The sequence below is a fragment of the Urocitellus parryii genome, chromosome 2, assembly GCF_045843805.1.
Source record: "Urocitellus parryii isolate mUroPar1 chromosome 2, mUroPar1.hap1, whole genome shotgun sequence".
Classification (NCBI taxonomy): domain Eukaryota; kingdom Metazoa; phylum Chordata; class Mammalia; order Rodentia; family Sciuridae; genus Urocitellus; species Urocitellus parryii.
The window spans coordinates 121,603,017-121,617,044 of record NC_135532.1 but is presented as its reverse complement, the minus strand read 5'-3'; the positions used below and the strand labels follow the sequence as shown (position 1 = coordinate 121,617,044).

General features: G+C 37.4%; 2 protein-coding genes across 6 annotated transcripts in view; one reads left to right on the top strand and one right to left on the bottom strand.

The window, feature by feature from the left end:
- LOC144250815 (uncharacterized) overlaps positions 1-8,505 on the bottom strand; it is a 110,435-nt gene extending 101,930 nt beyond the window's left edge. For all 4 annotated transcript variants that reach the window (XR_013342590.1, XR_013342589.1, XR_013342591.1 and 1 more), the window contains exon 1: positions 8,117-8,505. Coding sequence is in view for 1 of the 4 variants with exons in the window: in XM_077793992.1 (XP_077650118.1) it covers positions 8,117-8,149 (33 nt within the window). In the remaining 3 variants the exon portion in view is untranslated. The remainder of the gene's footprint in view (positions 1-8,116) is intronic.
- Positions 8,506-8,771: 266 nt separating this feature from the next.
- Positions 8,772-14,028, top strand: part of Kpna4 (karyopherin subunit alpha 4) — a 71,572-nt gene continuing 66,315 nt past the window's right edge. Inside the window, exon 1 of one of the 2 annotated variants that reach the window (XM_026412083.2) lies at positions 8,772-9,099. In XM_026412083.2, coding sequence (XP_026267868.1) covers positions 9,031-9,099 — 69 coding nt within the window. In that variant the 5' untranslated portion in view covers positions 8,772-9,030. Of the gene's footprint in view, positions 9,100-12,915; positions 12,981-14,028 lie in introns of those variants that run through there. The other variant, XM_026412084.2, reaches the window with a different exon arrangement.

Genomic DNA, 14,028 nt, shown 5'->3' with positions numbered 1-14,028 from the left:
ATACAAGCATTTTTCGAAAAGGTTGAAAAAAAAAAGAATTGTAACTAGTTATAAGAATGTACTCTATACTATACTAGCAGACAACATAACTTGCAGGGACTAGAGCAGAATGAAAATGTGGAGCTCCACGTTTCAAACCTAAGAATTTCAAGATAGTGACAACAGAGCATTAAGCCAAGCATGGGACTCTATGTGATTGTATGGGTCACATGTTCATAAAGTAGTACCTGACTAAACACTTAGATATACACTAAATTGTATTATATATTACACCATAAAACATAGGCTAAGATACACACCATAGTAAGTTGTTGTATATGGATAGGTGGGTAGAAATATATAAGGTAGTTTATATTTTCCTCTCTTTCCTGTTTTTTTTTTTTTAAGGTCAATACAGTTTGTGATATAAGCAACACAAAGTGTGTTTATCCTATAGATCAACTCAGTGCCACCAGAGTGCCTCCAAGAAGACTGACAGAAATCCAACCAGTAGACAGAGATGTGTGGCTCTTAAAAGATATCTATGGCTAACCTGAATTACTTTTTTTTAAAAAAAGAGTTTCACATACTAATGATTATTAGGATAGATAAATGCAAGGTGATTTTTTCCTCCTTTCACATGCAAAGTAGAAGTATAAGAAAAGTAAGAATAAAAATATAAAACTTAAGAATTTTCAGTCCTTAGAAATAATTTTTCTAAGGTATTTAATTTAATAGCTCTACCAGGTCACCTGGGTATTGATATATTTCTACTGTTCTAAAGGGTCCCATGATAGCCACAAATTAACAAAATAGTAGTATTATTAGTCATTAGTTGACTTGATCTTCCCACAAGTTAAATGTTTCCTTTGATGCTTCTATTTATAAGCAGAACTAAAAACCTGGGAAGTCTAATTTGGGATCAGTATGGTAGCTTATGTTCTGCCATGTAGAACATCAAGGTTTGATTAGGCAGATCTTAGCGCTGTAGCCAAAAGGCAAGAGTACAAGACATTCTAATATCTAATGACTTATAAATAAGATGGCCTAACACCAGGTTCTCATTCTCATTAGTCATATAATCAGCAACCTTCAACAGGTCCTAATAAGAATGTTGGAATAAGCATACAGGTGAAATGACAAAGGTTTCTAGGATTTAATAGTGTGCTGGAGTGAGAGAAACATTAAAAGATTTGTTGTTAAAGATTTTTCTGAAGTTCATCATAAGGTAATCAGTGACAACTAAATCTACGTGACACATCAAAAGCTATAAACATTTGACTTTGTAAGTATCTAGAGAATCTGTCAAAACTCTCATTTGAAAAGTTCTCCAAGACACTTCAGGGTTTTGTATAACATGGTGACAAACTATAAATAGAAAATTGATGAATCCTATGAGGTGTGTATTTCAAGACTAATTTATGTGCCTTGAAAGTGTTCAATTTTGTACTATTTTTAAATTCTCATTCCAGAATTACATGTGTATATGTGGTACCATATGTCACATATAATGTATGCTCAGTAATAGAGACAAAAAAACCTACTAAATGCACCAGAGAATTCTACTTATATGTGATTATCCAAAGCAGTCATCTGTTTTAGAGCATCAGTTTGGCTTCACTAAAGTTATTAAAGCCAGTCATATTAACAAGAATTTTTACCAATCTGTTTAGTACTACTATTCTCAAATTTCCAAGTACGATATATTACTAAAGGTAGGAATCTATCATTTTCACAAACGAAAGTAAAACTCTATTTAATGATTTACCTTTGGTTATCTCCATAGTTATTTATCTGCTTTTATCTTTGTCTTATGATAAATTTTTTTGTTTTAAATGATTGTTACATATATAAATGTTCATCAAGAAGCACTTTTTAACAGTGTCCTATGAAGACTAAATGGGCTATGACAATATAATTCCAAGACATCAGGAACATGAAACAATTCTTATAGACATTATACAGGGATGACAGAGGATTGGAATGGAAAGAAGGCAAATTCATGAAGGCAAATTCATGAAGATGTTCTATTTATTTATTACAATTCTGTACTTACTCAACATGGGATGTAGGAGAAAAGAATGAAGAATCAAAGATACCTAACATTTCAACTCAAGAAACTGAGTAGCACAATTAGTAGAAGTGACTGGGTATTAATGGATTTTTCCCCATTGTTATGATTGTGAAGGAATCTCTGAACAGGACAACTAAAAATAAAGATGCTAAATCTGCATTTCTGTTTTGTTTGTTGGTATCAGAGATGATTCCAAGAGGTTGGTCAGATGTGGCAGGAAACCCCATTCCTCTGTGCCTGTAGGGGCAGGGCCTGAGAAAGAGACTAGTAGAAGTAAACTAGCATGCCTGGCAAATAGACTGGAATTCATAAGGAAGAACAGTTAATGGAGTCACACTTTGCCTCTTTGGGAATTGACTCAAGAACTGGGACAAGTCTGAGCCTTTAAGGAGCTAGAAGGGCAGTGGCAGAGTATATAAGATTTAAGCTAACACCAAGAAACTCAAAATAGACTTAACAGGCCCAGTGGAGCCACTTACTGTGAAAAATACCATAAACTGGTATTGGAGAAAACTCAAGAGAAAAATTAGACACAGGGAAAACATTGTGTAAATCTATTAAAATATGCAATTAGATGTTATGGCCTAGAAGACTCTGTTCTTAAAACATTATTTGGTACATTTTTGAATAAGAGATATATAACCATGACTTACCTATGCATTATAGTTGTATGACATATGATCTATTACTGTGATGCACAATTACTCTTATTTTAACTTTGCCCTTATCTTAAGGCTGCCACCTTATAATAAGCTCTGTTAGGGCAGTTATCAAAGGATGTTTAAGGACGTAAAACATCATTAGCATCACCTGAGCTTCTGCTAGAAATTCAGCTCTTCAAAGGCTATGCAGGCCTACTAAAACAGAAGTCCTAGGGACAGAATCTCCCAATTTGGGTTTTAAGACTCTCCGGTGATTCTGATACACTCAGGTTTGAGAAACACTGTCTGTCTTCAGAACTAGCTCTTTATAGAGATCCAGCTGAGATCTGTGTGACAGGCTAGGGAGGCAGAAGGGTCAACTAGAAACAGTGAGGTTTTTCAACTAAGCAGACCTAGAATCAAACTAGAACTCCAGCACCCTCTAGTTGTGTAGGATCTTAAGCAAGTCACTTAACTTCCTCATAAAGAAAATAGAAACAATAATACCTACTTTGAAAGGTTACTGTGAATACTGAAGTTTATGTATCTCTGTGATAATCAGGACTGTAATGTCAGGCCTAGTTCAAAATGTCAGCTCTATCACTGCGTGATCTTGGGCAAATGACTACACCTCTGTGCTTCTATTTTCTCATTTGTAAAGTGATTACTCTTACTTCACAGGGTTTGAGGATTCAATGTGTTTATTTGTATATATATTTGTGACTCATATAGCGTATATATAAATTTATAGAATTGTTTAGAGAATGCCTGCCCCATAAGTGCTCAATAACTGTTATCTCTCTATAATAGAAGAAATACAAATACAATAATAATAATAATCAATACCTCATGCAAATAAAACGCCTACCTTGACTCGAATATAGTAGATATCCAATATTTGGTAATAGTAATTATTACTGTAACTATAGAATTCTTTCCCATAAAGTGTAGGATTGTAGAGTTTCTAGTATATGGGGACCCCTGATACCTTCACATAATATTTATATTCTAATGTCTTCCCTCTCCTCTGAATAACTTCAATAATAATAATACCAATATTTATTGCCTTTTCTTGATAGTATACTATAGTTAGATAATATGAAATGATTGGGGGAGACAGTAAAGGGTTGATGGGACCTTCTTGTACTTTTTTTTTCAATTCCTGTGATTATTTAAAAATAAAAATTTTTAAAAATAGGATTACAAATGTCTGAAGTAAGTAATCAGATGGACATTGGGGGAAAAAACTCAGTTTTTCTCCAATTAAATTGTCAAAACTAAGTTTGTTTGTTTATATTTGGTAACAGGGATTGAAATCAGAGGTGCTTTACCACTGAGCAATACCCCAATCCTTTTTTTTTTTTTTTTTTTAATTTTGAGACAGGGCCTTGCTACGTTGCTGAGGCTGGCCTTGAACATTGGATCCTCTTGTACCAGCTTCCTAAGTCACTGGAATTACAGGTGTGTACCACCATGCCTGACTCAAAACTAAGTTTTTAAAGAAATAAGCTAAATAAATACTAGGTGATTCACCTCTCTCACTTTAATATTAATTTTTAACTCATCTTCATCTTTTCATTCAGGACTTTAATATTAATTTTTAACTCATGTTCATCTTTTCATTCAGTCAAAAAAAAAGAAGTCATCTTCTCCAGTCTCCCCAGGTTATAAGTCAGAAAAGTCTGGCAATGGAGAGAAAGGAGCAAAGTCCTCTAATACCTGGTCGATTTTATTTTCCAGAGAAAATAAGGGGACATTCCTGTATTAGCCCATTTTATATTGGATTAAAGAAACACCTGAGGCTGGGTACTTTCTAAAGAAATTTTAGAAAAGAGGTTTACTTAGCTCACAGTGGGGAGGCTCAAAGTTCAAACAGCATAGTAATGGCTCTGGTGAGGACTCCCCAGCTTTATCACATCAAGACAGACGGCATCAGGGACAAAGTGAGTGTGAGAGGGAAAGATCACAAGGTGTGACAGATAGTCAAAGGGAGAAGAGAGGCCAGGTTTGCATTTTTTACAACAACCTAATCTTGAGAACTGACTCAGGGTCACATGAGAACTACCTTAATCCCTTCCCAGGGCAATTACCCATAACATCTAATCAACTCCTACTAGGTCCCACTTCTTCTCCCCACCCCCTCAGTATTTTTTTTAGTTGTCAATTGATCTTCATGTTATTTATTTACTTATTTATTCATTCATTCATTCAATCTATTTATTTATTTATTTATATGTGGTGCTGAGAATTGAACCCAGTGCCTCATACTTGCTGGGCAAGCACTCTACCACTGAGCCACAAACCCAGTCCCTAAGTCCCACGTCTTAAAGGTCCCACAACCTCTCAACATTACCACACAAGTGACCAAGCTACCAATACATGAATATTTGGGAAACAAACTACATCTAAACTATAGCAATTACCAAAGATTCAATATTTTTCTCTAAAATAAGATCTAACCCAACTGTCCTAGCAACATGTATATTTCCTTCTTTTTTTCAGCCAATACTACCCAAAATATTGCTCAAGAAATCATACATAATTGAAGGTATTCCCTAAATATAGAGACCATAAAATCCATATTAGAGATTCTATAATCCTCAACTTAATGTATACATGAATAGTCCAAACTGCTGAAATAATTAAAAATTACAATTCCTTTTGAGATGACCATCTACCAACTGAAAGCTTGTGTGAGGTTTCACAATCCCCTCACAAATCTGTTGCAGAACAGAAAACTCCTTTATTCAAGACTTTAAAAGAACTTCATGATACACTGAAAGCAAATATCTCTATAATATTTTAGACTTTCCCTATACCCAAAATAATAAGTTGGGTATTAAGTTACCTAACATTGAATAGGCTATTGAAAACAGGTCTTAAATGTAGAGTAGGTTTTATAGTGCTTGGTTATAATAACTATATTTCATACACTCCAAAAGCCTCTTTGTTAAATTAGTCCATATTTTTTATGGACTTGAATTTTTGTGTCCCTCCCAAAATTCATGTTGAAATTCTAATCCCCTATGTGACAGTATTAAGAAGTGACACTAAAGGTAATGAAATCATGAGATGGTTTACTCTCTCTGGCGGCTCTCTACCACATGAAAATACAAAGAGAAGATAAGCCATCTACAAGCCAGGAAGAAAGCCCTCACCAGTTACTAGATCTGCCAGCACCTTAATATTGGACTTCATGTCCTTCAAACTGTCTGTTTTTTAAGCCACCAAGTATATGTTTAACTTATTATAGCAACCCAAACTAAAATAATGTCAAAATGGTATTAATAGTTCTGCAGTTTACTACTTCCTTAGTTCAACAAATTAAATTTCCCAAACCTCCTAATCAGACTTAGTTCTACCATGTCTTGCCAATTAAGTGGCCAGTCTGCATTTAGAACTATTACCAACTCCCTGAAAAACTTTCTTGATAAATTATTTATCTTCTATATCAGAAGAACTGTAAGTACAGACACCAAACATGTAAACTTGTTGGCAAAAAACTAGTAACAACTTCAAGTGAAAAACTTAGACCAGCAAACAGATTACCTATAAATTATAATTAAAGAAAACTGTCTTAACAAAGTGTATCCAACTGCTTTTAAATGTGGGGGCAGGGCATGTCTTGCCCTGAATCATGTCTGACTTATTCCTTAAATTTTAATCTGAAGTGTAACTGATGTGATTCTGCAATCTGTATACGGGGTAAAAATGGGAGTTCATAACCCACTTGAATCAAAGTGTGAAATATGATATATCAAGAACTATGTAATGTTTTGAACAACCAACAATAAAAAAAAGAAAAAAAAATTTAATCCTGAAATTAGTATGGATATCAAATCAAAAATTTTAGATGAAACAGTGTAAATCAGAAGCAATAACAACTCAATGTACATTTATATCAAGAAGTGTTAACTTTTTTTTTTCAACTTTAGAGACATATATTCAAAAAAGCTCAAATTCACTTGTTGCACCTGACAAATAGTCACCAAGAACATACAATGTGCTGAGTACTACTGCATTCTATATATACATAGTGTAGGAAATAAATATTATCCTTGATTTCAAAGAGCTTACTGTCTGGAGAGGAAGGCAGACCTCAGCCAGACATTAGACAAATAAAATTATAAGATGTGTTTAATTATTATTTGGATTACATCTCTCCCAGTTGGTAACAGTCGTCAAACCCATTTAAGGAGTATTCTGCAAAGAGAATTTTGGGCTGTTTTATTATCAGATATAACCAGCTGTAGCTGGGAGACATGAAGACTTACACAACAGTAGCTAATTCCATGAACTTCATCACAAAAACTATCATAAAATTTATTTCCAGAAGTACAAAGTATTCATCTATACATGCACGTTGACAGGATAACTTCTAATAGCAGAATAGAATTCATCAATGCATTTTTTCCTTGAATCCTACTTATGAACAAATCCATGATGGTGAAAAGCACACATGCTTTACAACTTAATTTTCTTATCCTAAACTTTTAAATACATCAGTACTCTAGCATTCAAATATAATACTATTTCAATTAAACAAGTCTCTGGGAAATAAAAATTTACAATCTTGCCAGTTTTATTTTAAGGTCTGCATTTAATTTACAATCAAATTAATCTTCGGTGTGAATTATTTCTAGGCACAGTTTGTTTGCTGTTTATTTTCTAAAGTTTATTTTTACCTTTCCTTCATTGTAACACCTTCAAGCGACTTCAATAGTATTCCAGTGCTCTGAGTTCTATAAACCCACTGACTTTCTTAAAAAAAAAAAGCATATATATATATATATATAATATAAATATATATATAAATATACATATAAAACATATGTGTATATATATATATAATATAAATATATATATATACATATAAAACATATGTATATATATATATATATATATATATATATATATATATATATATATAACAAAACAAACGAAAACCCTCCTTTGCCTTAAAAGTGTTTCTTTAAGAAACGCTTCCACTTTAAACGATTATTTCTGTATTTTGCTCCACCATAACAAAATATACCAGACAGGACCAAAAGTTTAAAAAGTTCCAGAAAGGGTTTGTGTTAGGGTCTCTTCCTCCTACCTTGCCACATAGAAATACATTCAATGTCTCTGTTCCCCGCTCGCACCCTAATTGCATTTCACCTAACACTGTATCTTTGGGATACTGCATCTTCTTTTTTGAAAAATCTTGAGTACATTCTTTTGTGTTTGCGTTATTTTTGCCCCTGCTACCCTTGGAATTCATTTCTTTTCTCAAGAGTTACAATGTTACATGGCTATGTGCCACGATCCCCGCCCTGTAGAAGTTTTCATTTTGTGGCCAAGTAACTTCTTCAAGTTTCTATGAGGAAACACCTAGGAAGCGGTATCATCACAGGCTCATCAACTCTACCTAGTTTCCTACCTGTTGCGGGTACTCAGGATAAATCCAATTCATCTAACGGACCGCTTTTCTTTTCCATCACCACCCTCTCACTTTGCTCAGCGCCTCCGGAACGCTTGTAGCCCCTGCCAGTCCTCAGCTCCAGACCTGGCCCTTGGAAGTCTGGCCCTACCTGGCGTGGAGCCAAGGCGCAGCTCTCTCTCCTCGAAAAGCGAGCGGAGCGCTCAAGAAATGCCCTGGAAGAGAGGGCGCACCAGAGGAGAAAAGAACGTTTCTTTGACCCTGGACCCCAGACGTTTGGGGCTGCCCTGACAACTGCAGCAAACCAGCTTGTCCCCACCCAGTCTCCCGGCTTCTCCTTCTTTTACCCTCTCTCCTCGGAAATCTACTTTCTCTCACTTCCTTACCCTCTCTCGGGAGACACTAGGTCCCGCCCAGCGTTACTCTCACCGCAGCCCTCCTTTCCCCTCCCCTCCCCACCCACTCAACCAGCCCTGGGCCGTTTCCTCCCAGCGTCGCTTTCTTCCCCTTTCTGTTCGCTCTCCATCGTCCCTTCTGATTGGCCGAGCGCACCGGAGCCTGGTTGGCCAATCGGCGAGCTGGACTGGTGGCGATGGGCGTGGCCGCGGCGCCGGGGCTCCCATATCGAGGCTGCCTCCCCCTCTCAGCCGGCCGCACATTCCGCCGCCGTTGCCGCCGCCCGGCCCCACAGTTGTCTTCACCGGAGCTGCTGTCGCTCTGGGGTTAGGGAGGGGGGGCGGGCGGGGAGAGCAGGAGAAGGCCGCGGCGGAGGCAAGTGAGAGGAGGAAGGAAGCGGCCGCCCGGAGGGCATAGCAGCTCAGGCGGCGGCCGGGTTCCTGGGAGTGTCCGTGCGGCGCGGTGGTTGGGGCGGATCCCGCGGGGCCCGGGCGGGGGAAGGAGTCACCGGCCCGGCCATGGCGGACAACGAGAAATTAGACAACCAACGGCTCAAGAATTTCAAGAACAAAGGCCGTGACTTGGAGGTAAATTCCGGGGCGCCGGCGGGTGGGGGCCGTGGGCCTTGAGCCGGTCTCCGCCGGGACTCCGAGTGCAGGGGGTAGGGGCGGGCGCCGCCGCCGGGCCGCGAGGGAATGGCGCTGGGGGCCGGCCCGTCGGTGACGCCTCTGCTAACGCGCCGGGAAGTTTGTGTAGGGCCTGCTCCGCCTCCGCCCGGGAACAAGGTGCTGGGGCACGGCTGGCGCGGCCTAGGCCTGCCCCGTGGAGCCGGCCAGCTGCGGGTGCGAGAGGCTGGGCCGCGCGGCGGGGAGGCCGGGCGCAGCGAGTGCGGAGTAGGCGTGTGTGTGTGTGTGTGTGTGTGTGTGTGTGTGTGTGTGTGTGTGTGTGTGGCCCGCGCTGCCCCCCTGCCGCGGCCAGCTCCCCGGCAGTGGCGGAGATTCCTGCTCTCGCTCGGGCACCGCCGTCTGGCGCCGCGGGTAGAAGGGAGTTGGGGGAGGCGTGCGTGTGCGACCGAGTGGGGCTCGGAACTTCCTCAGCGAGACCCAAGGCGCCTCCACTTAAAGGCATTTTTTCTGGTCTTCCCGACTCCCGCTTTACCCCTGCCTCCCCTCAATGTCCAAACTACAGGAGTCAACTTCTCCGTTGAAAAAAACACCCCCGGCGTGAGAGGCCATCCTGGTGATGCTAACAGTGCCTTCCAGCGGCCTGTGTTTTACTCTGGATATAGCTGATTCAAGATGTGGCTCACGGTGTGCCCACTTCCAGGCAAAGGATACCCCTTATTTCAGCTTGTTCACAAATCTCTTTAGCCCCTCCAGAGAGACCACCAGCTGCATTCTTACATTTAAAGTCCAAAGGGTTATACAAAGCTGTCATCCTCTAGTCTACAGTATCCTTTCCCTCCACCTGCTGGTGGTGGTAATGGGGGATGGGGTGGGCTGTGGAATGGCATCATCACGTTTTATGATTTTAAAAAGGAAAAGAAAAAAAAAAAGCTTCATTGTCTTAGATTCAGCTGCTTCCAAAATTGTCAGTCTACATAAGGTGTTATGTGTTAAATGCACGCACTCACCACCGAAATACTTCACTTCAGCTTTAAGAATTTAGGTTCCTAATTTTTTAATCCATTCTGAGTCAGGAGTTTAGCTTTTAAGAAAAAGTGGTAAAGTAGTATATTTTATGTTGGCCCTCTGCATATTTTAATACTGTGATCTTCAAATCCCTATGATGTGTGTCTAATCTTGATTATTTAATTGGTTAAGATAGTAACTTTTTTTGAGCTTTCACAGAACTATTCAGCCTTTAAGGTAGTTTGTGTTCCTTTAGTGGTTTTCATATTTTGAGGGAGTACATGTCTGGAGGTGTGGCTATTCTCTGATTGTGTTAAGGTTAACATGAGAATGATTGCCCTGTTATCCTTCTAATGAAAAGAACTCTTTATTGAAATAATTAACGTGCCATAAAAGTCAGTACAGTTTATGACTTTAAATAATTTGGTTGTGCAAGAATGTGATGGAAATTTTTATTTTTACTAATATGAATACTTAGAATGAGAAAAAAATCACAACCTTAAAAACTGATAAATATCACAGTTACAAAATCCAGAAAAGTAGCTATTAGGTGTTTGATGAATCCCTGTAATCCTTTTTTCCCTCTGCTTTGTATTTCTGACAGGTTCACTGAGATGTAATTCTCATACCATCCAATTCACCCATTTAAAGTGGCTTTTGGTGCATTCACATAGTTGTACAACAATCATCAAAATCAATCTTAGAACATTTTCACCACCCTAGAAAGAAACCATTCTTCATTAGCAGTGATTATCAGTTTCCTAATTACCCCAACCCCAAGCAACTACTTTCTGTCTTTATAAATTTGCCTACTCTGGACATTTCATATAAATGGAATTATACAATGTGTCATCTTTTATGACAGGCATCTTTCAAGGTAGTATGTTTTCAAGGTTCATTAATGTTATAACAGTGTATCAGTGTTTCATTTCTTTTAAGGGAAAAATAGTCTGGCATATGAATATATACCACATTGTGTGTTTTCATCAGCCAATGGACATTTGCATTGTTCACACTTTTTAGCTATTATACATAGTGCTGCTAAGAACATTCATGTACACATTTTTTGTTTGGACCTGTTTTAATTTATCTTGGTTATAATACCTGGGAGTGGAGTTGTCTGATTATATGGAACCTTGATATTTAACCTTTTATGAGATTGTCAGACTGTTTTCTAAAGTTGTCCTGGGTTTTAAAACTGATCTTTACTGTTAACTATATATTTCTTGCTTCTTTAGTCAAAATGAGATCAAATGCTGAATATGTATTAGAATATTATATGTAGTTAAATAACTATAACCCAGATGTGGTAGTACAGGCCTGTAGTCCACTTACTTGGGAGATTAAGATGGAAGGATTGCTTTAGCTCATGCTTTAGCCTGGGCAACATACCAGGTCCACCTAAAAAAATTTTTTAAAAAGCCAACCAAAAAAGCCCTACTGTGGGTACATGTTAGGCAGATATTTTAAGGTTCATCATGGGTAACCTGTGATGATTGATATCTCTACATGTACATTAGGAATATTTTTTATTTTCCATCTGAGAAAATGATATATTACTGTAATGGAGAGTCATACTTTCTCCTCACTGTGACTTGTTAAATCACTTCTACTGGTTGGATTGTAGAGAACTTGCTTAGCATGGGTGAGTCCTTGAAGTTGGTCCTCAACCACACACACACAAAACAACAACAACAACAAAAACCCCATAAAAATCCCATATACTTGTAATGAGATAGAAACATTTTTTAAAAAAAATTTTTTGTGACTACTATAATCACCTATTTTGTGTTTAATTGTATATGTTCTTATATCTCTCAACATGGATATATTATGCCCATTTTCTCCCCCTCCAAATATGTTACACACATAATATATATAAGGATGTAACAGTTTTGAAAATAATTACATTTTGGTTTAAATATTAAAATGACATCTGTTTTCATTGGGAGGTGTTTGGAAAGAAGTATGAACCAGTGCTGTACAATGAATTTTAATTCTGTATGTCCAAAATACCCTTACAACATGTGATCTGTGTTTAAAAAAAAAGAAGAAAAGAAAATCAAAATTTTATATTATCCTAATACTAAGTTTTCAGAATCTAATTTGTATTTGACACTCTCTTTTGGAGTAGCTGCATTTCATGGCTAGTGGGTACCTTATTGGACAACATTATATATGTATATATAGAGAGAGAAAGAGGGAGGATACATATAGAGTGAGGTAATTATAGCATTTGGGGGTTTGAGCTAAGAGTTTTCTTGATTAATGGAAGAGTACAGAGTCCTAGAGTTTATTTTAATCTGATCTTTAACTTTTTATGTGATAATGGAGGAAGTCACTTAGTCTTAGGGTTCTTTCCTCTGTAAAACTAGAGGTGCTTGACATCTGCTTCATGAGTGTTTTGAAGATTGATAGGTTAATGTTAGGGAGATGGTCTGGCAATTCTCTAAGCATTTTATCATCTTCAGCTTTTCTTTTTGGGGTTTTGAGGACTTAATAGGATTAAATGTAATTGATTCTGTCCCTTATTTGCAGTTGGCTCTGTTTTTTCTCTCTGTGTGTATATATAGCTTAAGTTACACTAAACTTGTTACATTAAAGAGTTATTGGGGAATGCTTTTTAATACAGGGACATGTGATTGCTCACTGAATAATGTGGGCAGCAGGGAATTAGTGGCCCTTCTACAATCATAATTTCTGAGTGTTAAAAGTTGAAACTGATTCATAGCTTTCAATCTGATATTCATTGCTCCCTTTCAGTATACCATTCTGGCTCCTCCAAAATATGGTCATGCTAACTTTCTTGGAACACAAAAGCATCAAAGGAAATATATGTGAGTATCCATTTGAAATAATTTTCAGGAATTGTCAGATGATATCCACCAGTGCTTGTCTTCTTCCTTGTAGTGTGGTAAAGGATCACAGTTACTAGCTTTGGAATAGTAACTATTATAGAGAGGGTGAACAGTTTGTTGTTGAGCTTGGGATTGAACCCAGGGCCTGGCGAATTGCTAGACAAGTGCTTTATCACTGATTTGCATTCCCCAGCCCTAGAGAGGGTAAACAGTACAACACAGGAAATGGTTAGTAACCAAACTTGCAATAAGAAATTAATCAGGATAAAATTAAGTTCATTCAGCTTACTTTTTAGAGAGGACTTCTTTTGTCGTAAACCTGCATAGTTTCTATAAAAGTTCTGAGAGTATCATATGTTAGAAAAATAATTAGATCTTATGTAAAAATAAATTAAAATGCTACATAATTTGATTTTCCACACAAACTATGAAGTCTGCTTGAATTTTTTTTTTTAAGTGTTTGGTTGACAAGTTTAATAAAATTAATCAGCTATTTTGTTTTTTGGAAATAGCCTTAGTGATTTGTTGAAGTGTAGAGTGAAAAGCATTGTTAAGGTATTAAGTCTTGTTAACTTTTAGCGACTGATCTATCTCATCACAAATCTTGGAACATATTTACTGTACTTAAAATAACTATTGCCTAATTTTCAATATAATAGTTCAACCATGTGATGATATGAAATATCTGATGGAATTATAGTTTAAAACAATTATTTTTGTGCTTCCTGCCAGCTTTCCTGATTTCTAAAATGACCAATTTCAGAATTGTTTCATTGATAATTTTCTTAGTGATATCAAGATGTCATTGTTTTTCTTATCACTAGTGTGTCAAGTGAATATTCAAAATTAAGAAGAAGTGTAGGAGTGATTTAGGTTTGAAAGAAGGGGTTTTTTTTGTTTTGTTTTGTTTTGTTTTGTGGTGCTGGGGATTGAACCCAGATCTTCATGCATCCTAGCATTGGTAGTTTTTAAACATTGAACCCTAATCACTGATACAGGTTTTGGGTTCTTAAAATAGTTTTGGATG